This window comes from Gigantopelta aegis, chromosome 3, assembly GCF_016097555.1.
Source record: "Gigantopelta aegis isolate Gae_Host chromosome 3, Gae_host_genome, whole genome shotgun sequence".
NCBI lineage: Eukaryota > Metazoa > Mollusca > Gastropoda > Neomphalida > Peltospiridae > Gigantopelta > Gigantopelta aegis.
In genome coordinates, this window is record NC_054701.1 from 7,594,570 (window position 1) to 7,617,763 (window position 23,194).

The 23,194-nt window shown below is 41.4% G+C and overlaps 2 protein-coding genes and 1 long non-coding RNA gene across 3 annotated transcripts; 2 read left to right on the forward strand and 1 right to left on the reverse strand.

Annotated features, from left to right (window-relative positions):
* Positions 1-257: 257 nt before the first annotated feature.
* LOC121367292 (beta-1,3-galactosyltransferase 1-like) lies at positions 258-1,373 on the reverse strand. The gene has a single exon (XM_041491404.1). It carries the CDS (start codon positions 1,371-1,373, stop codon positions 258-260), a length of 1,116 nt encoding a protein of 371 aa, XP_041347338.1.
* An 8,189-nt stretch (positions 1,374-9,562) lies between these two features.
* LOC121367293 lies at positions 9,563-20,976 on the forward strand. Its single transcript, XM_041491407.1, has 2 exons — positions 9,563-10,570; positions 20,920-20,976. Exons 1-2 carry the CDS (start codon positions 9,563-9,565, stop codon positions 20,974-20,976), a joined length of 1,065 nt encoding a protein of 354 aa, XP_041347341.1.
* Positions 20,977-21,817: 841 nt separating this feature from the next.
* Positions 21,818-22,858, forward strand: LOC121390311. Its single transcript, XR_005960194.1, has 2 exons — positions 21,818-22,367; positions 22,597-22,858. It is a non-coding gene; the product is annotated as an uncharacterized LOC121390311 (long non-coding RNA).
* The last annotated feature ends 336 nt before the right edge of the window (positions 22,859-23,194 follow it).

A 23,194-nucleotide genomic window follows, 5' to 3' on the forward strand; every position in this document is an offset into this window, starting at 1 on the left:
CGAATGCTGATATCACTGTTTGAAATGTTCTTGGTAAGATAAGTCTTGAAGAATGCTGATATCAGTGTTTGAAATGTTCTTGGTAAGATAAGACTTGAAACATGCTGATGTCACTGTTTGAAATGTTCTTGGTAAGATAAGTCTTGAAGAATGCTGATGTCACTGTTTGAAATGTTCTTGGTAAGATGAGTCTTGAATAATGCTGATATCAGTGTTTGAAATGTTCTTGGTAAGATAGGTTTTGAAGAATGTTGATATCAATGTTTGAAATGTTCTCGGTACCGCCTTGCTTTTTCCCTTGCGATTACGGTGTTCCATAGAAAGAACATTCTTTGAAACCTGTCTAGAATGAAGACAGCAGCACCATAGTATTTATTAATTTTTAACTGTTTCTTAAAACGGAAAGAGTAAAAAATATACCTAGAGTTGTATCGTCTGTGCGTGATGTTCAGTTTGTGTACAAGCAAACCAGTGATGTAATAATCATCCACCCAGAAGAACGGAGTGGTCAATGATGTCCTGTACAATCTCTCTGTGACATCAGAGCTCATCAAATAGGCACAACCGGAACAATATCGCGGAAAATGGTACGGTGAGAAATCTTCTTTAGACACATACCATTTAGATTTTTTGTCACGTATCACTGGCATGTTCACCCAGACATGGCATAAAATCAATCTTGTACTTCCGTATCGAAATTCAACAGTTGGCAGTATATATCTGATAAAGACGTAAAAATTAACAAAAATATCATCGTCTGTTTTTAAAACATACACAGCTTGTCTACAGAACGTGGACACCCACTTCAATCCAGCGACCGCCTTGTAGGTCAAGTTACGATAACTGTCGACGAAATCCTCCTGGACTATGTCGCCATGGAGATCAGACTCCTCCCTCACTGACGTCATCACTCCTATATCTGCCACTTGTCCCAGAATAAAAACTACCTCAACCCTTTTGTTCAGATAATACTTCCTGCTCCCCCATGTCTGTCTAATTGCGTCTCGTTTCTCGAAATGGTCCGGTGCACTGTGAACATATGTTATGATGAAGATATCCTTTTTGTTGCAGAAAGTCTCGGGATTCAAAAGATAACGAAACGGATGTGGATTTACAATTGGACCTTCTACAGATAGATCTGTTTGTGGTGTTGCTTTGACTGTTGAAGTTGCCGTCGTGTTTGATCCCCTAGAAGAAGGAGACTTTTCACGTACTGTGGCATCATTAACTTTTGATACCCTTTTTTCGAGAAACTGGACGATCATCCCAGTAGATATGAAAATTAATGCCATCACTGCAAAATATTTAAAAATAATCCGAATTCTTGGTAAGGTCGCCTTTAATGCCGAAAACAGAACTGTATTTTTCCCCATATTCGTTGAGGCACTAACAGAACAGGACGCTATAGTGATCTGAAATTGAAATCATTAAAGTATTATTATCATTCTTTGCATATTTGAAACAACTCCAGGTAATTCTGGCACAGCAGTTGTCCTATCGGGGTTTTGGTGTCCGAGAGCATACAAAGCGTTTTATGATAGCCATTTGGAGGCTACATCTACTAAATACGATGCATCACTGACCAAAATGATGGCTGATGCTATTCCATCTTTTGCACATTTATTTGTTTATCGTTTGTGACGGTCCTTTCAGTTGTGGTGGCAGTACTCATGACATGTGTCGCCGGTAGCGCATGCTAGGCTCACCTTTTGGAAACACCCGATATCATCAGTTTTAACAGCGATACAGGAGTGCATGTCATTACAGTTGTATTTATTCCAATGCACTATGTCCTTTGCAAGTTTTGATTTAGTAAACCAGTCAATGAGTGGCTGTCTGCTTTGTGACGGTGCCAGAATGATGAAATCACGAATAAAGGATCTTCACGGCAGTGTTTGTCCTATAGAGGCACTAGATAGAGATTCATGGAATCAACCACTATTTTGTCAATTGCCCATTCGACTGCACTGATAACGCATTACGCTTTTGTCGTTCAGATTATAATATTAAAATTAGCACGCTAAATAGTAATTTGAAATTAAAATAATAAAATTATAAAAAATTTGAGAACTAGGTATATTCTGGGATCATGAGGATGAGAAAATTGTTAGGACCTATTATGTGTGAGGCATTTTTGGAGATTAGCTTCATTGTTAAAGGGACATTCCCGAGTTGTTTGCATTGTAAGATGTTTCCGACTAATAAAATATTTCTACGATTAAACTTACATATTAAATATATTTTCTTGTTTAGAATATCAGTGTCTGTATATTCAATGTGTTTCTGGTCGATTTAATATTTGTTAGAAGCCCAAACTGGATTTTGTCTTCAAATAATTTCGTACGTACGAAAAAATCTCATTTTTTTTAGGAAATAAAATGAAATTTAACCTAGTACAAATATTAGAACGATCAGAAACACGTTTAATATACAGGCACTAATATTTTAAGCAGAAAAATATATTTGATATGTAATTACAGTCGTCAAAAAGTCTCTGTTTTTCGACAACATCTTAAAAATTGCAGCAAACTCAGTAATGTCCCTTTAACTCTTTCTGCTGAAATCATTCCAACTCGGGGCGGAATCTAGCTCAGTGGATAGAGCGCTCAACTGGAGTATATGCCCACATATAGGCTATTCCTATACGATATCGTAAATCCGTCCTGGGCTACGTACGGCGTCACTACAACACACGTCAAAGCCCCCAAATGTTTGAGGATAACGAAAGGACAAATATAGCGATTCTACTCCGAACGCTGTGCCACAATTATGATGGTTTACCAGCCGATGATTGATTTATTACCTCATGCAACTCAGTTAAATAAAACAGATTTTGTCTTTCATTCCAGCTTCATACTTTGCAGTCGTACGCATATTCAAACTCAAAAAAAATATATCGGAACAAATCTATAAAACAAAACTTTCTAAACAGGTACAACATTTGGATGAGGTTTAGTCGGCAGACACCCATTCTAGATAATGGAGTGTAATTCGTGAATTTTATAAACTTAAAAAATAAAGTATATTCAAATATTCAAAAAATTAAAACAAAATTCTGATGTCAAACCTTCAATATCGCCAATAAGGAAAACGAAAAAATCCGTCAAACATCATAATCGGTAACATAACCCAAAATGTAAACGTTCATACTTTGATATCTACGTTACATTTGTTTTGGGGACAATATGAAGACAACTGTATGATGAACACAGCTGAAGTTTTAAATTAAAAAGCCCATAGTGGGAAACAATAGGCACTGGCAGTAACAGAGTGGAACCTTTTGCACACCACGCTTGAGCCGACAGTGGTTAGATAGCATTGTATGCATCGACCTTTACACAAAAATCATAGCACAGTTCTTGTTCACCTGCAAATGGTAACAAATGTGTGTTTTTTAAAAGAGTTCCTTTCCTAGAACACATTTCACTTGTACTACATCAATTTTGCACTGTGCTTTGGAATATCTCCAGGACGCAGTGGAGAACTGACGTTATGTACGAACTATATGAAAATTAAGGTAATATGACGAAGATAATTACGTACTATGTATCTGGACTGCGGTTAGGCATCGCTCTCTTTAATTTTCTTTTTCGTTCAGCCTGTTTTGAAATCCACGATCAGAACTTCAACAATTTGTTTCTCAAGACACTGAACACTTCAGTACTTTCTTCGTTATTGAACTGAGCAAATGAAGTAAAAAAAAGTTAACATTTTCACCTAGCTACAGTGTCGTATGTATCGATCGTGGCGGCATGTGCTGTATGTATGAATATCTGGCAAACTGTTGTGTGTCCGAGGACGACCCCTCACCAGGGAACTGCACGGTTACCTTTGATTTCAGTCTTTTTTTTATTTGGAAAGCGGAAGATTGCGATACTACTAACTGAAGCCCATTAGATGGAAGGAGCGTACAGCGCTCTCCTGGTGTGCTTAGGTTATAAGATCGAATACCCTCGCCGGACCCGTGGGCATTTCTCCTACATCGGCGGACCCGTGGACATTTTTCCTATATCCTTAGCCCGAGTACTCTGACTGTAAGAGAGCTAGACGGACATTTGGACATAAATACGCTCTCATTACAGTCAGAGACCAAGCTATGTTGTTTTTTTGGCAATTCCCGACAACCAAAAAGTTTCCCCTACATCGGCGGCGGACCCGTGGACATTTCCCCTACATCGGCGGCGGACCCGTGGACATTTCTCCCACATCGGCGGCGGACCCGTGGACATTTCTTCTACATCGCGGCGTACCAGTGGTCATTTCTTCTACATCGCGGCGGACCTGTGGACATTTCTTCTACATCGCGGCATACCAGTGTTCATTTCTTCTACATCGCGGCGTACCCGTGGTCATTTCTTCTACATCGCGGCGGACCTGTGGACATTTCATCTACATCGCGGCGTACACGTGGTCATTTCTTCTATATCGCGGCGTACCCGTGGCCATTTCTTCTACATCGCGGCGTACCCGTGGTCATTTCTTCTACATCGCGGCGGACCCGTGGTCATTTCTCCCACATCGCGGCGTACACGTGGTCATTTCGTCTATATCGCGGCGGACCCGTGGACATTTCCCCTACATTGCGGCGGACCCGTGGACATTTCCCCTACATTGGCGGCGGACCCGTGGACATTTCTCCTACATCGGCGGCAGACCCGTGGACATTTCCCCTACATCGGCGGCGGACCCGTGGACATTTCTCCTACATCGGCGGCGGACCCGTGGACATTTCTCCCACATCGGCGGCGGACCCGTGGACATTTCTCCTATATCGGCGGCAGACCCGTGGACATTTCCTCTACATCGCGGCGGACCCGTGGATATTTCCCCTACATCGGCGACGGACCCGTGGACATTTCTCCTATATCGGCGGCAGACCCGTGGACATTTGCCCTACATCGGCGGCGGACCCGTGGACATTTCTCCCACATCGGCGGCGGACCCGTGGACATTTCTCCCACATCGGCGGCGGCCCCGTGGACATTTCTCCCACATCGGCGGCGGCCCCGTGGAGATTTCCTCTACAACGGCGGCGGCCCCGTGGACATTTCTCCTACATCGGCGGCTGACCCGTGGACATTTCCCCTACATCGGCGGCGGACCCGTGGACATTTCCCCTACATCGGCGGCGGACCCGTGGACATTTCTCCCACATCGGCGGCGGACCCGTGGACATTTCTCCCACATCGGCGGCGGACCCGTGGACATTTCTCCCACATCGGCGGCGGACCCGTGGACATTTCTTCTACATCGCGGCGTACCAGTGGTCATTTCTTCTACATCGCGGCGGACCTGTGGACATTTCTTCTACATCGCGGCATACCAGTGGTCATTTCTTCTACATCGCGGCGTACCCGTGGTCATTTCTTCTACATCGCGGCGGACCTGTGGACATTTCATCTACATCGCGGCGTACACGTGGTCATTTCTTCTATATCGCGGCGTACCCGTGGCCATTTCTTCTACATCGCGGCGTACCCGTGGTCATTTCTTCTACATCGCGGCGGACCCGTGGTCATTTCTCCCACATCGCGGCGTACACGTGGTCATTTCTTCTATATCGCGGCGGACCCGTGGACATTTCCCCTACATCGCGGCGGACCCGTGGACATTCCTCCTACATCGGGAGACCAGATAACATTTCGCCTACATCCTCGGAGGACCCGTGGACGTTTCCCTACATCGGCGGACCCGTGGGTATTTCTTCTACATCAGCGGCGGACCCGTGGGCATTTCTCCTACATCGGCGAGGGGCCCGTGGACATTTTTCTTACATCAGTGACGGACCCGTGGACATTTCTCCTACATCGCGGCGGACCCGTGGACATTTTTCGTACATCGGAGGCGGACCCGTGGACATTTCTCTTACATCCTCGACGGACCCGTGGACATTTCTCCTACATCGGAGACGCATCCGTGGAAATTTCTTCTACATCGGCGGCGGACCCGTAGACATTTCTCCTACATCCTCGGTGGACCCGTGGACACTTCTACATCGGCGGCAGACCCGTGGACATTTCCGCTACAACGGCGGCGGACCCGTGGACATTTCTCCTACATCGGCGGCAGACCCGTGGACATTTCCCCTACATCGCGGCGGACCCGTGGACATTTCCCCTACATTGGCGGCGGACCCGTGGACATTTCTCCTACATCGGCGGCAGACCCGTGGACATTTCCCCTACATCGGCGGCGGACCCGTGGACATTTCTCCTACATCGGCGGCGGACCCGTGGACATTTCTCTTACATCCTCGGTGGAGGCGTGAACATGTCTTTTACATCCTCGGTGGAGGCGTGAACATTTCTCTTACATCCTCGGTGGAGCCGTGAACATTTCTCTTACATCTTCGGTGGAGCCGTGGACACTTCTACATCGGCGGCGGACCCGTGGACATTTCTCTTACATCCTCGGTGGAGGCGTGAACATGTCTCTTACATCCTCGGTGGAGGCGTGAACATTTCTCTTACATCCTCGGTGGAGCCGTGAATATGTCTCTTACATCCTCGGTGGAGGCGTGAACATGTCTCTTACATCCTCGGTGGAGGCGTGAACATTTCTCTTACATCCTCGGTGGAGCCGTGAACATGTCTCTTACATCCTCGGTGGAGCCGGGAACATGTCTCTTATATCCTCGGTGGACCCCTGAAGATTTCTCTTACATCTTCGGTGGAGCCGTGGACACTTCTACATCGGCGGCAGACCCGTAGACATTTCTCCTACATCGGCGTCAGACCCGTGGATATTTCCCCTACATCGCGGCGGACCCGTGGATATTCCCCTACATTGGCGGCGGACCCGTGGACATTTCTCCTACATCGGCGGCAGCCCCGTGGACATTTCCCCTACATCGGCGGCGGACCCGTGGACATTTCCCCTACATCGGCGGCGGACCCGTGGACATTTCTCTTACATCATCGGTGGAGGCGTGAACATGTCTCTTACATCCTCGGTGGAGCCGTGAACATGTCTCTTATATCCTCGGTGGACCCCTGAAAATTTCTCTTACATCCTCGGCGGACCCGTGAACATATCTCTTACATCCTCGGTGGAACCGTCAACATTTCTCTTACATCCTCGGTGGAGCCGTCAACATTTCTCTTACATCCTCGGTGGAGCCGTGAACATGTCTCTTACATCCTCGGTGGAGCCGTTAACATGTCTCTTACATCCTCGGTGGACCCCTGAACATTTCTCTTAGATCTTCGGTGGAGCCGTGAACATGTCTCTTACATCCTCGGTGGAGCCGTGAACATGTGTCTTACATCCTCGGTGGACCCCTGAACATTTCTCTTACATCCTCGGCGGACCCGTGAACATGTCTCTTACATCCTCGGCGGACCCGTGAACATATCTCTTACATCCTCGGTGGAACCGTCAACATTTCTCTTACATCCTCGGTGGAGCCGTCAACATTTCTCTTACATCCTCGGTGGAGCCGTGAACATGTCTCTTACATCCTCGGTGGAGCCGTTAACATGTCTCTTACATCCTCGGTGGACCCCTGAACATTTCTCTTACATCTTCGGTGGAGCCGTGAACATGTCTCTTACATCCTCGGTGGAGCCGTGAACATGTGTCTTACATCCTCGGTGGACCCCTGAACATTTCTCTTACATCCTCGGCGGACCCGTGAACATGTCTCTTGCATCCTCGGTGGACCCGTGAACAAAAGTAAAGTTTGTTTTATTTAACGATGCCACTAGAGCACATTGAATTTTTTTATCTTATCATCGGTTATTGGACGTCAAACATATGGTCGTTCTGACACTGTTTTTTTAGAGGAAACCCGCTGTCGCCACATAGGCTACTCTTTTACGACAGGCAGCAAGGGAGTTTTTATTTGCGCTTCCCACAGGCAGGATAGCACAAACGATGGCCTTTGTTGAGCCAGTTATGGATCACTGGTCGGTGCAAGTGGTTTACACCTACCCACTGAGCCTTAAGGAGCACTCACTCAGGGTTTGGAGTGACCCGTGAACATGTCTCTTACATCCTCGGTGGACCCGTGATCATTTCTCCTACATCAGCGGTGGACCCGTGGACACTTGGACATTTCTCTTACATCGGCGGCGGACCCGTGGACATTTCTCCTACATCGGCGGCAGACCCGTGGACATTTCTCCTACATCGGCGGCGGACCCGTGGACATTTCTCTTACATCGGCGGCGGACCCGTGGACATTTCTCTTACATCGGCGGCAGACCCGTGGACATTTATCCTACATCCTCGGCGGACTCGTGGGCATTTCTCCTACATCCTCGGCGGACCCGTGGACATTTCTCCTACATCGGCAGCGGACCCGTGGACATTTCTTCTACATCGGCGGCGGACCCGTGGACATTTCTCCTAGATCTAACCAGCTTTGTCGCCATCGTTTAACGTGTCCAGCTATTTCCTTCTCGATGACCGTCTACTTTCGTTATAAAATGCTACCTACGTCAGCACGCCACCGACATATTTACAATTTTCCTAAAATGTTCAAACCCCTGACGTCACGATATTTGGTGTTTGAAGCACGTCACAGAACCTTTGTGGGTAGTTTCTTAATATATTACATTATACACCGTTGCAATTTAATGACACTGATAAAAACAAAATATGTAAAGAAAATTATAGGAATGTCATAAAAATCTCTCTCACCGCTATTCCAAGCCAATCGGAATAAGTCGATTACGAATTCTCTGCGGAATGAAAGAATGAATGAATGTTTAACGACACCCCAGCACGAAAAATACATCGGCTATTGGGTGTCACACTATAGTAAATGCAAAAACATTGCTGAACAACATCAATATAAAAATTCAATAGTTAAATTAAAACAGTGTAAAGAACTGTGCAAAAATACAAATATCACAGTTAGATAATAGTTAAAATGTACAATAAAACGCAGTATCATGTAGGAACTGTAAAAATTTAATAAGTTCTGGATGGAATCGAAAGGATTCCATCACATTTCGTGGTCCAAATATATCTTTTCGAGTTTCTTTCAGATGGTTGCACTCCACCAAAATGTGGCGTACCGTCAGAGTACACTGACAGTGCTCACACTGCCCCTGCGTGTACTGTAACCTCACCGTGGTGCAGGGGTGAAACATTCTCCTTGACAATGGCTAATACAGTACAACTCCCCTTTTGGGGCGCCTTGTTTGCCGTGAGGTTCGACCCGTGAAAATGGATGATGGGATCCTGGTGATTGAGTTGGGGCATACCTGCGGGTATGACTTCTGACAATACATACTTTGGCCCGGAGTTCAAATAGACGGGTGGTCAGGTAGGCCCGACCTGATCAATCGGCTGGTCACGCCAAGCTCGAGAGCATACAATCTTTGTTTTGTTTACAGTTAGTCAAGAGCAAACATTTTTTTTATATACCATATGTATTTGTTGCTCTTGGGGCGGTGGCTAGGGTCAATTGGGTGATTTTGTATTCTTAATGCCCAAGTATATCAACCATGTATCCCTGGCATGGATGTCTGCTGGTTATCCGCAGCACCATGTCCCCTTGTTGGACCCGGTGGAGGGTGGGGGCATGGTTGATGAACATTTTTTCAAATCTAATATGGATCAACCAAAAATTATACCAAATACAGATGGGACCCTTAAAAGGGTCCACACCGAAGTTTCGGACTTCTTGTCTTCCGACGAGGAGTCCATGAAATCGAAAACTAGTGTGAAGAAATCCAAAGTGATTTCTTCACAAAACTGGCCAAGGTTTCTCGTCATCAGTTCCACTGATGACGGAGTCTTGAATAAACTTTCACCCTTTGCCATTCAAAAGGCAATTGTTGGCTTGGCTGGTGAGCCAAAATCTGTCAAAAAAATTAAGACTGGCCTTTTGGTTGAATGTTTAACCGAAAGGCATTCTACTTGTCTTCTCAAGTCGACAGTTTTTTGCAACGTACCAATTAAGGTAACTGCGCATTCCTCCCTTAATTCGTCAAAAGGAGTTATCAGATGCAGAGATTTGGAAGGTGTTAGCGAGGAAGAAATATGCCAAAATTTACGTACACAAGGAGTTACTGCTGTGAGGAGGATAAAGGTTCGTCGAAACAATGACTTGTTACCGACGAATACTTGTATCCTCACCTTTAACGTCCCTACCCTTCCTCAATCTGTCAAAGCCGGTTACCTTAATATTCCTGTTGAACCCTTTATTCCAAACCCCTTGCGTTGCTTCAAATGCCAGCGGTTTGGCCATGGTCAGAACACATGTCGTGGAAAACTTACATGCGCTCGTTGTGGTCTATTTGACCATGACAGCAAGACATGTAAGAACGATACACTTTGTCTCAACTGCAAGGGCAACCACTGTGCATACTCGCGAGAGTGTCCGCGGTGGAAACTGGAAAAAAGAGTTCAACAGGTGAAGGTACAAAATAAACTGTCCTTCACGGATGCCAGGAGGTTGGTGGAGACAGCAACACCTACAGTCGGTGACAAGTCATATGCAGCTGCAGCTGCTGCCAAAGTCGCCACTAAAAGTGTTGCAGTCAACACAGACCTCACTTGGCATTGTGATGAAGCCAAGTACAAGAAACTGTCTGATATTGAGAAGACGCAAAAACAGGTGCAAAAAGCAGCACAAAAACAAAAAATCACACCCTAGAAAAAGGAAATTGAAACTCAAGTGTCATTGGATTTTAAAAATCCACCAAATAGGTCGAGCACTAGTCTCCCTAAGACAGGCAATGACACAAAGAAATCTCCAAAGAAAGCTACAGAAGTACTGTCTGGTAGGCTGAAAAAGATCGAATTACGTTCGGTCCCGATCAGCAATATGTATGATACTTTGGCTGATATCGGTGATGATGATATGGAGATTTCATCTCCAGATCATTGCCGATCACAAAGACCACCAGCAAAGCCAAAGATAAAACCCATACTTCCTCCCGATGGAAAATAAAGTTATCCAGTCGAACTGTCGTGGGCTTAGGCCCAATTTTGATGAATTAAGTCTTCTAATTCAAAAGTATAATCCTTTTGCAGTGTGTCTTCAGGAAACTTTCCTGAAGGATACTGACAGTATTAACATCAGAGGATTTAATCTCTACCATAAATGTCAACAGAGTGAAAACAGAGCGTCTGGGGGCGTTTCCATTATTGTAAATGAAAACATTCCTCAGAGTGAAGTCATATTAAAGTCGACTTTACAAGCTGTGGCCGTAAAGGTCACGGCTCATAAAACTATTACTCTCTGTTCAGTTTATTTACCCCCTCGAAACAATTACAATTTTAACACTACGGACTTTCAAGGTCTTCTTGATCAACTCCCTACTCCCTTTATTATCATGGGAGATTTTAATGCACACCACACTTTGTGGGGATGCGATGACATAAACACTAGAGGTAAACAATTACAAGACTTAATTCTCAAAAATGACTTAATATTACTTAATGATAAAAGTCATACATACTTTCATCCTGCAAGTGGTTCTTTCACATCCATTGATTTAACCCTTTGTAGTCCATCACTTTGTGTTGATTTCTCATGGAAAGTTTGTCCAGACCCTTGTGGTAGTGACCACTTTCCAGTTATTTTGGAGAATGATGGACCTCCATCACTTGAAAGAGTTCAGAGATGGAGGTTGACGGGGGCAAACTGGGATCAATTTCGGCATCTATGCAGCATTCGACTGCAACAAACTGCCATGACTGGTGCCGATGATCCCATGTCTTTGTTCACCTCCATCTTGAAAGATATTGCAGAGGAAACTATTCCTAAGACTTCGGCAGTACCGAAGCGTTTCAATAAACCATGGTTCAATGAGACATGCAAAGATGCAATCAAAGAGCGAAACAGGACACTCGAGAGGTTCAAACGCGAACCTACCGGGGATAACCTGAATAGTTATCGCATTGCTCGGGCAAAGGCTCGTAAAACTATCAGACAGAGTAAGAAATCATCTTGGAGAAATTATGTCTCCAAGTTGACTTCTCAAACATCTGTGAAATCTGTCTGGAATAGGATACGTAAAATCAAGGGAAAAGAATCCAATAATACAGTTCGCCATTTGTCTGTCAATGGCACGGATGTTACGTCTCATCGTGACATTGCCAATGCATTGCCAGACAGTTTCTCCCATAACTCTTCTTCTTCTTTCAGTACAGATGCTTTTACGTCTGTCAGAAATAAAGCTGAAAAGCAACCTATTAACTTTTCATCTGAAAATGTTGAAGTATACAACAGGCACTTCTCTTTGGAGGAGTTGCAGGACGCTCTACGTAGAGCCCATGATACTTCGGTAGGACCAGATGAAATACATTATCAACTCTTAAAACACTTACCTGAATCATCCTCAATGGTTCTATTAAATATCTTTAACAAAATCTGGATTTCGGGTGACTTTCCTTCTGATTGGAGAAAAGCCATTGTCATTCCTATTCCTAAGCCTGGTAAGGATCCAACAAATCCTACCAGTTATCGCCCTATTGCTTTGACAAGTTGCATTTGTAAAACCATGGAAAGAATGATCAACCATAGACTTGTCTGGTGTCTTGAGTCCCACAAATTGCTTACTAACGTGCAATGTGGGTTCAGGCCTAGACGTAGCACGGTCGATCATCTTGTTAGATTTGAAACGTTTTGTAGGGATGCTTTTATCCATAACCAGCATTTGGTATCGGTCTTTTTTGACCTCGAGAAAGCTTATGATACCACGTGGAAGTATGGGATTTTGAAAGACCTCCATGGCATGGGCCTAAGAGGCCGTATGCCTGGCTTTATCTCAAATTTCTTACAGAATAGGTCGTTCAAGGTACGAGTGGGATCTACGTTATCCGATTCTCACTCCCAAGAGATGGGTGTGCCTCAAGGTAGCATCCTGTCAGTAACTTTATTTTCCGTGAAAATTAACAGCATCACCCAGTGTTTAAAACCTGGCGTTGATAGCTCGTTATATGTCGACGATTTTCAGATTTGCTACAGGTCGTCCAGTATGAGTATCATTGAACGTCAGTTGCAGCTTTGTTTGAATAAACTTCAACAATGGGCAACTGACAATGGATTTCGATTCTCAAAGTCAAAAACCGTCTGTATGCATATCCGCCAGAAAAGAGGTCACCATTTAGATCCTCAGCTGTTTCTGGACAAAACTCTAGTTCCAGTTGTGGAGGAGACCAAATTTCTGGGGGTTATTTTTGACAGGAGGCTATCTTTTGTTCCTCATTTACAGTATGTGAAAAAGAAGGGCTTGAAGGCCCTCAATATCTTAAAGGTTATTGGCAAGACTGAATGGGGGGCAGACCGAAAGGTTATGCTCCGACTTTACAGATCTTTAGTTCGGTCTAAACTTGATTATGGGTGCATTTTGTATGGGTCAGCACGTAAGTCTTACTTGCAAATGCTAGATCCTATTCACAACCAGGGACTTAGACTTTGTCTTGGTGCTTTCAAAACATCTCCTGTGGAGAGCTTGTACGTCGATGCACACGAACCTAGTTTGGGTGCTAGACGTTCAAAGCTTTCTCTGCAGTATGCTACAAAGATTAAATCAATGCCAAAACATCCTGCACACAATGCGGTGTTTGATAATAAATATATGAAATTATTTGATGCGAAACCGAATGCGATTCGGACATTTGGTCTTCCCATTAGGCAGTTTTTATCAGTTTCCAACATTGATTTAACAGACATTTTGGAAATGCCTTCATATTTTATTTTGCCACCTTGGTGTATCAAACCACCAAAAATTGTATTCAATCTTGTGCATCTTAAAAAAGATCGCACACATGCAGTTATTTATAAACAACATTTCATGGAAATCCAAGAGAGGTACTGTGATTACATTCCTGTTTACACAGACGGATCACGGGATGGGAATTCTGTGGCTTGTGCTACAGTTTTTCCATCAGACGGAATAATTTCCATGAGATTGCCCGATTCAGCATCAATCTTTACTGCTGAAATTTGGGCAATCATTAAAGCCCTGGAACAGATTAAGGATTCATGTGCATCCAAATATATTATTTTTACAGACTCACTTTCGTGTCTCCATGCTCTACAGTACATGAAATTGGAGCACCCCTTAGTTGGAATGGTGATACGAAAGTGTGTCTTTTTATCAATTGCCAATAAAGATGTTATATTTTGTTGGGTACCCAGCCATGTCGGCATTAGGGGTAACGAAAAGGCAGATGTTGCTGCCAAGTCTGCTTTGAACATGCCCCGTGTCCGTGTTGGTGTCCCCTACAGTGATTTTAAATTTCATATAAAGCAATATATCTTTTCGACTTGGCAAGACGATTGGGACGGTGCGGTTGCGAACAAGCTTCATTCTGTCAAAGCAGTCCTGGGAGAGTGGCAGTCATCCTACAGGCGATGCAGGAAGGATGAAGTAGTCTTGTGCCGTGCCCGCATCGGCCATACATATTTGACGCATTCATTTATTTTAAAGAAGGACCCTCCCCCTCTGTGTGAACATTGTCAGTGTACACTGACTGTGCGTCACATTTTGGTGGAGTGTGATCATCTCAAGCCGACGAGAAATGATATATTTGGCAACAGAAATGTTTTGGAATCTTTTAAATTCCACCCAGAATTAATTGTAAAGTTTTTAAAACACTTTGACTTCTATACAAAGTTTTAAAATGTACTCACTTTGACTTCTATACAAAGTTTTAAAATGTAGTTACCTTGATTTTATGTATTGTATTATACTTTTTTCCCCACAGCTCCTTACACTGTGGTTTTACATGAATATATATAAATAATATTTCCATATACTTACCATTTGTGACACCCAATAGCCGATATGTATTTTTGTGCTGGGGTGTCGTTAAACAAACATTCATTCATTGTGCTCACACTGAGGTGGAGGATCCTTCTTCAAAATAAAAGAATGGGTCAAGTAAGTATGACCGATGCTGGCACGACACAAGACTATTTCATCCTTCCTGCACTGTCTATAGACCGTCCAGTGTTCGAGATAAAAAAAATTGGGCAGTATCCCAGTTGGATACTAACATTTCAAAATCTGGTATCCCACCTGAGAATTTAGTATTATATGGTATCCCGGTGGGATACTGGGTTCTTGAAGTCTGGTATCCAAAATTAAATTCTGGTATCCCCAGGATATCGGGATACCGTTAATCTCGAACACTGGCCGTCCCAATCACGTTGCCAAGTCGAACAGATAAATTTGTTGATATTATTTTTAAAATCAGTATAAGGTACACCAACGCTGGCATGAGGCAAATCCAAAGCAGACTTGGCAGCTGAATCTGCCTTTTCATTACCCCTGCTGCCAACATGGCTGGACACTTTCGTATCACCATCTCAATTAAGGGATGGTCCAGCTTCATATTGCGCAAAGCTTGGAGACACGAAAGTGAGTCAGTAAAAATAATAAACTTGGATGCTATGGAATCTTTGATTTCTTCTAAGGCTTTAATGACTGCCCAAACTTCAGCACTAAAACTTGATGCCGAGTCAGGCAGTCTCATGGAAGTAATAGTGTCTGATAGGAAAAACGGTAGCACAAGCCACAGAATTCCCATCCCGTGATCCATCTGTATACACAGGAATGTAATCACGGTACTTGTCCTGAATGTCCATGAAAAACTGTTTATACATAACAGCATCTGTACGATCTTTCTTCAGATGCGAAAGATCAAACACAATTTTAGGTGGTGTAATACACCATGGTGGTAAAACAAAATATGAAGGAGTTTTCAAAGTGTCTGATAATCAATGTTAGAAAGCGACAAAAAACGCTTAATGCGAAGACCAAATGTACGAATAGCATTTAGCCTTGCATCAAACAACTTCATATATTTGTTGTCAAACACCGCATCATGTGTTGGATGTGTTGGTAAAGATTTAATCTTGGCAGCATACTGCAGAGAAAGCTTGACACGTCTAGCACCCAAACAAGGTTTGTGTGCATCAACGTACAAGCTTTCTACAACAGATGTTTTCCGTGCAGCCCACGTAGTAACCGAGATCCATCACAGTGACCGATTGCGGAGTCGAACCCACCATGATCTGATTCTCACCTCACCACACCACACGTCCAAACCCAATGACCGGATTCTCTGCGGAGTTCGACTTATTTAGCTTCCTTCGGACTGAAACGTTTGTTTCTTTTGTTTAACGACACCACTAGAGTACATTGATTTATTAATCATCAGCCATTGGATGTCAAATACTTGGTAATTTTGACATATAATCTTACATGGAACCCGCTACATTATTCCATTAGTTGCAAGGGATCTTTTATATGCACCATCCCACATACAATATAGCACATACCACGGCCTTTGATATACTAGTCGTGATGCACACAATGCCCGCTACTATTAACTTTGTGACTGTCGCAACATGCCACTACATAGCCCCAAATGGCTCACGCGAAGGCACCTGTGCAGCTACCGTTAGATTGATTTAGTTTAAAACCCATTTTGCCTGTCACAAGAGCATGGACCATCATATGTATTACGAACATGCACCAATATCGGAGTCCTGTCCAGTGACGATAGCTTGGGGAAAATCTGTCTAATCTGGCACTCTGTGCATACCAACACCTGGTCAGTGATTGTATTTTATCTTACATGCTAAATATTACTGTATATACTGACAAAGCGAATGAAGAAATTGTGGTAAAGAGAGGTATGTCTTGGTAGGTGTTACGAGCTGATCCCATAGGGAACACATTACGTGATTTTACAGTTGACCCGATTTCAGTTTGACACACATGACATTACGTATTATGTATACCGGTCGCTCCAGTTTAAAGGAGGGGACAATTAAGGCATTTGGCCTGGTATGCATATTCAACGATATATAAAGCACAGTATTGCTTAATATATCAACAAGTATAATCGTATAGTTAATTAATAAAACGGTTAAATGTGACGGCTATTATATATCACGGGCGCAGCCATTTTGTACCATCCCAATGAATACGCCCTCTGGCGAGCTGGTGGTTACGTAATACCCGGTACCTAACGTGTCACGTCAGGAATTAGTCTTCGAACTGAACAAACAAAACATACCTGATTTTTGCCAATGCATTGCAATGTTATGTAATAATAGCCATCTCAGTAAACCAGCAACAATTTAATTATATATTATTTTTCAATACAAAATAAACCACCATTGTCAAAGTGTTGAAATAACTCTTATTATGTTTGGTACATAAATTAATCCATGTACTGAAATAATAATCGGAGTATTTTCTTGGTTAATTGGTCTTTTCTTTCCGTGGTCTGTACCTCTTGTTCCTGATTGGCAGGTGTATATTTAGACGGTCCCCAATTCAATTCAATTCATTTATTAACCTTGAACATTTACAGTTCATCAGTTATACATACAAATACATATACAACAATGACGCAATAGAAGGTGTTGGCATGAAAAGGACACGAAGAATATAAATGCTTTTGTATAGAACTCTGTATATAGACTACTTAACTATTGATTTTCGTCTTTTAAACATTTTGAACAGATATTTCCCTAATTTACATAAATCATTTACATTGTTTGTTGATAGTAATTCTATCAATTTAAACAGATGGGTGGATTCTATAATATATCTTGATATATAAAATTTTATAATCACTGAAAAAGGGACAACATAATATCGCATGAAACTCGTCCTCAATTTCACCTATTTTACACAAGACACACAATATTATGTTATGATAGCGACCAACTTCAATAGCTAAACCATGTGATGATAATCTTATCTTTGTAATGCATTTTTTATATGGACTTGGAATAGGTTTCATCAGGTAGTTTTGTAAAATAAGCTATTTTACTAAATATTTATACAAATATGAACATTTGATAGACGTGTCCAGGAGTCCATTAAGATCTTGCTTACACTGGTCCATAATTCTCTGTTTTATTAATGACAAATGAAAATTATAGTTTAATGTTTCTTGGTTACACCACAGTTCATATAAACCTAATGAACACAGTATTTGCCTTATTTGTCTTGCCCAGTTATTACCTGTATCACATTTTGATCTAAGTTCCACATATGCAGAGTACAAGATACAATTCTTTGTGTTCAATAATTTAAACCAATATTTTATCATACGGTACTTACGAGTATACAAAAGGGGATATCTACCTAATTCAAAATATAACATAATAGTAGTAGTGGAACTTTTAACATTTAGAATATTCTTACAAAATTCTGTTAAAATTCTCTATACAGTTTGCCTTGTAAAAACGCCAAATCTCGACACAATAATTCAAAATACTTCCTATGTATGTATCAAATAAAGATAAAGAAGACCCACGGTTTAACATTAAAGGGACATTCCTGAGTTTGCTGTAATTTTTAAGATGTTATCGACTAACAGAGACTTTTTAACGATTGTTATTACATATCAAATATATTTTTCTGCTTTGGGCTTCTTACAAATATTAAGACGACTAGAAACACATTGAATATACAGACACTAATATTCTAAACAAGAAAGTATTTTTAATATGTAAGTTTGATCGTAAAAATATTTTATTAGTAGGAAATATCTTACAATGCAGCAAACTCAGAAATGTCCCTTTAACTTACTTGTATTTCTCTTTAATGCATATATGGCTTTTCGTCCCTGATCTGTCAATAAATTGATCACATGCGTAAATTTACCATTATAATTAAAACCTAATCCGAAATAAGTAAATCCGAGATCTACAGCCTCGAGTAACAACTCATTATAATACCATTTTTCATAATCATACCGCCACCCACCCTTTCTGAAAACCACTATTTTCGTTTTTTAGACACAAACCCCATTTTATACTATAGTAATATAAAGTGTTTAACATTTTCTGAAGATCTTCAGCCGTTTTTGAAAAAATCACCATATTATCAGCGTATAGTAATAAAAATAGACTTAGTTCCTTTAGCTCATAATCCGGACACATGTTCTCAATGCATTTTCTATATCATTTACATAAAAAGAATACAAAATCGGTGACAAAATTTCACCCTGCATTAGACCAATATCATTATTAAAGAAATGAGAATGAACTCCCCCTATACTAACACAGGATTTGACAGATTTATACCTATTTTAAATAATGTTCAAGCATTTGCCTCTAATTCCGATTCTGGACAGCTTAAATCTTAGGTTTGTTCTATTTACAGAATTAAATGGGTTTTTTTATAATCAATAAAACAGCAGTAAACTCTAGCTCTATCCGCAATGGTTTTTGTGATAATGGAAGACAAGCTAAAAATTGCAACTGTTGTTCCCAGACACTGTGTCTTGACACACTAAAAAGACGTGCCTCTTTTATTAAGATCACAGGGTATTGTGTGATAATCGTACAGATACCCCTTCAATCGTAATGGGCATTATCAGCCGCCCTGCTTTATTACTGTAAGTAATTCTGTAAAACCCTTGATTCAATAGACTTTCCCATCTAAAATCACAAAACTGACCAATTACGTCGTCCCAAAGAAAAGAAAAGTATCACTTGGGTATCTTGAGTGGTCATGTTTGCTCGAACGTACCCTACCAATAGGCCTAATAATATGCATTTTTACTTTGGATTTTTTTTTTAAAAAGAAAAATACTATAACTCCATTTCATTCTATTGATGCAAATTGAAATATATTTAGTTAAATAGTTTATTACACTATTAAGTAATTTATGTTGTTTTACAAGTCAGGTTGATGAAAGCGAAGCGCCTTGTAAATTAGAGCGTTTGTTTACACTGTGCATAGAAGAAATGGACGGAGCTGACGTCACTTCGCCCCAAGCTATACCAACGGTCGTCACAAAAACGAAACAAAATGGCTGCCCCCAGTTGGCAGGAATAATCATGTTTTTTTATTAACTCTAAAATTACGCGTTTGTCATTTGTTAAAGTGTCAGTATGTGTTGGTGGTCCGGGTATGCTCTTGTTTGAGTTGACCCTACCTTTAACATTTGAACAGACAATGACTTGTAAGTCATGCTGTGATTGACGATTATTTAATGACATAAAATATTTCAAGAGTGCATGTGTGTAAATATCTCAACCCACTTTGTTAATAATAAAAAGTATTATGTATACTAATAGAAAGAAATAAGGCAACACATGAATAGAACCAGTAAATATTAACTGCAGCCAAAACCCTCATGCACAGTATCAAGACGTTGACCATTGTACCGACACACATATTTTACAGACATTCACTATTCTAATCCACAGCATCAGGACGTTAACCGTTTTACTGACACACGTCTCTATATTTTATACAGACATTCACTATTCTAATCCACAGTATCAGGACGTTAACCGTTTTACTGACACACATCTATATTTTACAGACATTCACTAGTCTAATCCACAGCATCAGGACGTTAACCGTTTTACTGACACACATCTCTATATTTTATAGACATTCACTAGTCTAATTCACAGCATCAGGACGTTAACCGTTTTACTGACACACGTCTCTATATTTTACAGACATTCACTAGTCTAATCCACAGCATCAGGACGTTAACCGTTTTACTGACACACGTCTGATATATTTTAGACATTCACTATTCTAATCCACAGCATCAGGACGTTAACCGTTTTACTGACACACATCTCTATATTTTACACAGACATTCACTAGTCTAATCCACAACATCAGGACGTTAACCGTTTTACTGACACACGTCTCTATATTTTACAGACATTCACTAGTCTAATCCACAGCATCAGGACGTTAACCGTTTTACTGACACACATCTCTATATTTTACACAGACATTCACTAGTCTAATCCACAGCATCAGGACGTTAACCGTTTTACTGACACACATCTCTATATTTTACACAGACATTCACTATTCTAATCCACAGCATCAGGACGTTAACCGTTTTACTGACACACATCTCTATATTTTATACAGACATACACTAGTCTAATCCACAGCATCAGGACGTTAACCGTTTTACTGACTCACATCTCTATATTTTATACAGACATTCACTAGTCTAATTCACAGCATCAGGGGTCTTATGCATGAACCGAAACAATGACGAAGTCCCAGACTATTTACGGACGTCGAGACTTTCACGAGTAAATCGGAATGCATGAACATGGACAAGTCAAAGTCACTGCAGATTGGACGGACGAAATTACGCGATTTTTAGACCTGCTATAACCCAGGCGTAAACGCAGTAGTTTCGGACAACTGGGCATTTAGTATGGCGGCGGTTATACTGATGCGTTACAACAACACACGTGCTATTCGAAGAAACAGAATATTTCGAGATGTCACACATCCTTTGGAGATATATGATGATATTGAGATATATAAGAAATTTCGATGTGATAGGTACATGATTTTACAACTAACCGACGAGCTGTATGAGGATATTGCTTATCCATTAACACGAAATGGGTCGCTAACCCCCGTGTTACAAGTGCTTGTTGCTCTTAGGTTTTATGCAACGGGAACATTTTAGAATGTTATAGGCGACTTAATAGGCGTCGACCAGTCCACAGTTAGTCGTACAGTGTCAAGAGTGACCGACGCATTCCTTCGGCATATAAACGAATACATCGTTTGGCCAAATCAGACACAGGCAGATGAAACGAAGTTAAAAAAATTCCAAATGAGACGCTTTGTAAGTGTTATTGGTTGCATAGATGGGACACACATCCGCATCCAGGCTCTAGCTCAAGAGGAACACGAATTTATAAACAGAAAAAATGTCCATTCTATTAATGTCCACAAACAGTTTGTTTAAATATTATACTGTACACCGGTGCTACGGTTTCCTTTACACATTCTTTGATCATTGTAAATTTATTTAAATTAAATTATAAGTTAAACATCTGTTATAAAATTTATTATTTGTGTCATTTTCAGGTGATATGTGATGCTGATATGTGCTTCATCAATGTCATAGCCAAATGGCCTGGGTCAGTGCACGACGCGCGAATTTTGAGACAATCGCCCCTGTTTGCGGACTATGAAGAAAACAAACCTCCACTAAACGGCATTATACTGGAAGATAGTGGATACATGGCTCGAACGTGGCTCATGACACCCATTATGAACCCAACTACAAGAAAACGGACAAATTTCAACTTTGCTCACTCGTCAATACGAACAACTGTTGAACGAAGCATTGGTGTGGTTAAACAAAGATTTCATTGTCTCCGTTGTGGTTTACCACTGCAACCCCCCCCCCCCCCCCCCCCCCCCCCAAAGCCTGCAAAGTCATTATTGTGTGTTTCATGTTGCACAACCATACAAGACGTCAGAATCTTCCACCACCCGACGATGCAACAAACCCTTCAAGCATTTCAGAAGATGGGGATGATGGGGACGATTGTACTACCCAGCAAACCATATCAGAGAGAACAAGAACAGCGGCAGGGAAAACAGTTAGAGACAGAATAATCAACGAATGCTTTTAAAGTATTTTATAAATGTAACTCATACAAGAAAATACACACACACACACACGCTTAATATTATTTTACAAATACATATACGTTTTTGTTTTTTTTCACTGTCCTTGTTTTTTCAGTTGTTCTATTTGTAATTCAAGTTTAATCTTTTTTTAACTTCACCATTTCCGTGATGACTTCATTCTTATCTATTTCGGAAGACAACCATTTCAAAAATAAATCATTTTCATTTTCAGAGCTGCATTCTACGCTTGGAATAGGTAGTTTGCTCTTCCTCTTTGTTGTCTGCTTAGTAGAATACACGGATCTTGTATTACTCGACGAACCAATGGAATTGAAGGTTGATGTACTTTCGCCCCCAGTTGATGAAGATGGGCCACTAACATTTTCCTCTGTGTTGTTACCGATGCACGCGTCAGATGTAACACTTAATTCAGCATTGTTTCCAATATCTGTAGGAAATTATAATAAAAAATGAAATAAATACCTTGCAAATGATTTCACTTAATGTTATATGTGTGTGTTCATATGTTACATGCAATGAAAAAAAAAAGTAATCTGTATAATGCCTTTCGGGGGTGGGTAATTTGTCAACACATTGGCTACAATGAAAATATTGTAAAGATCAATCAAGTACCTTTTAGCGTAGAGCAGTCCTTTATTTAAGACTGAAATTTAAAATAATTACATTAATTAACGTTTGTAAAACTTGGTCCTCCGTCAACTTGTAGACTCACCCTCTGAGGATGAACATCAACTTTGGGGGTTACTATTACATAAAAGGGTAGTTAATTGATGTTTAGGTTACTATTACATAAAAGGGTAGTTAATTGA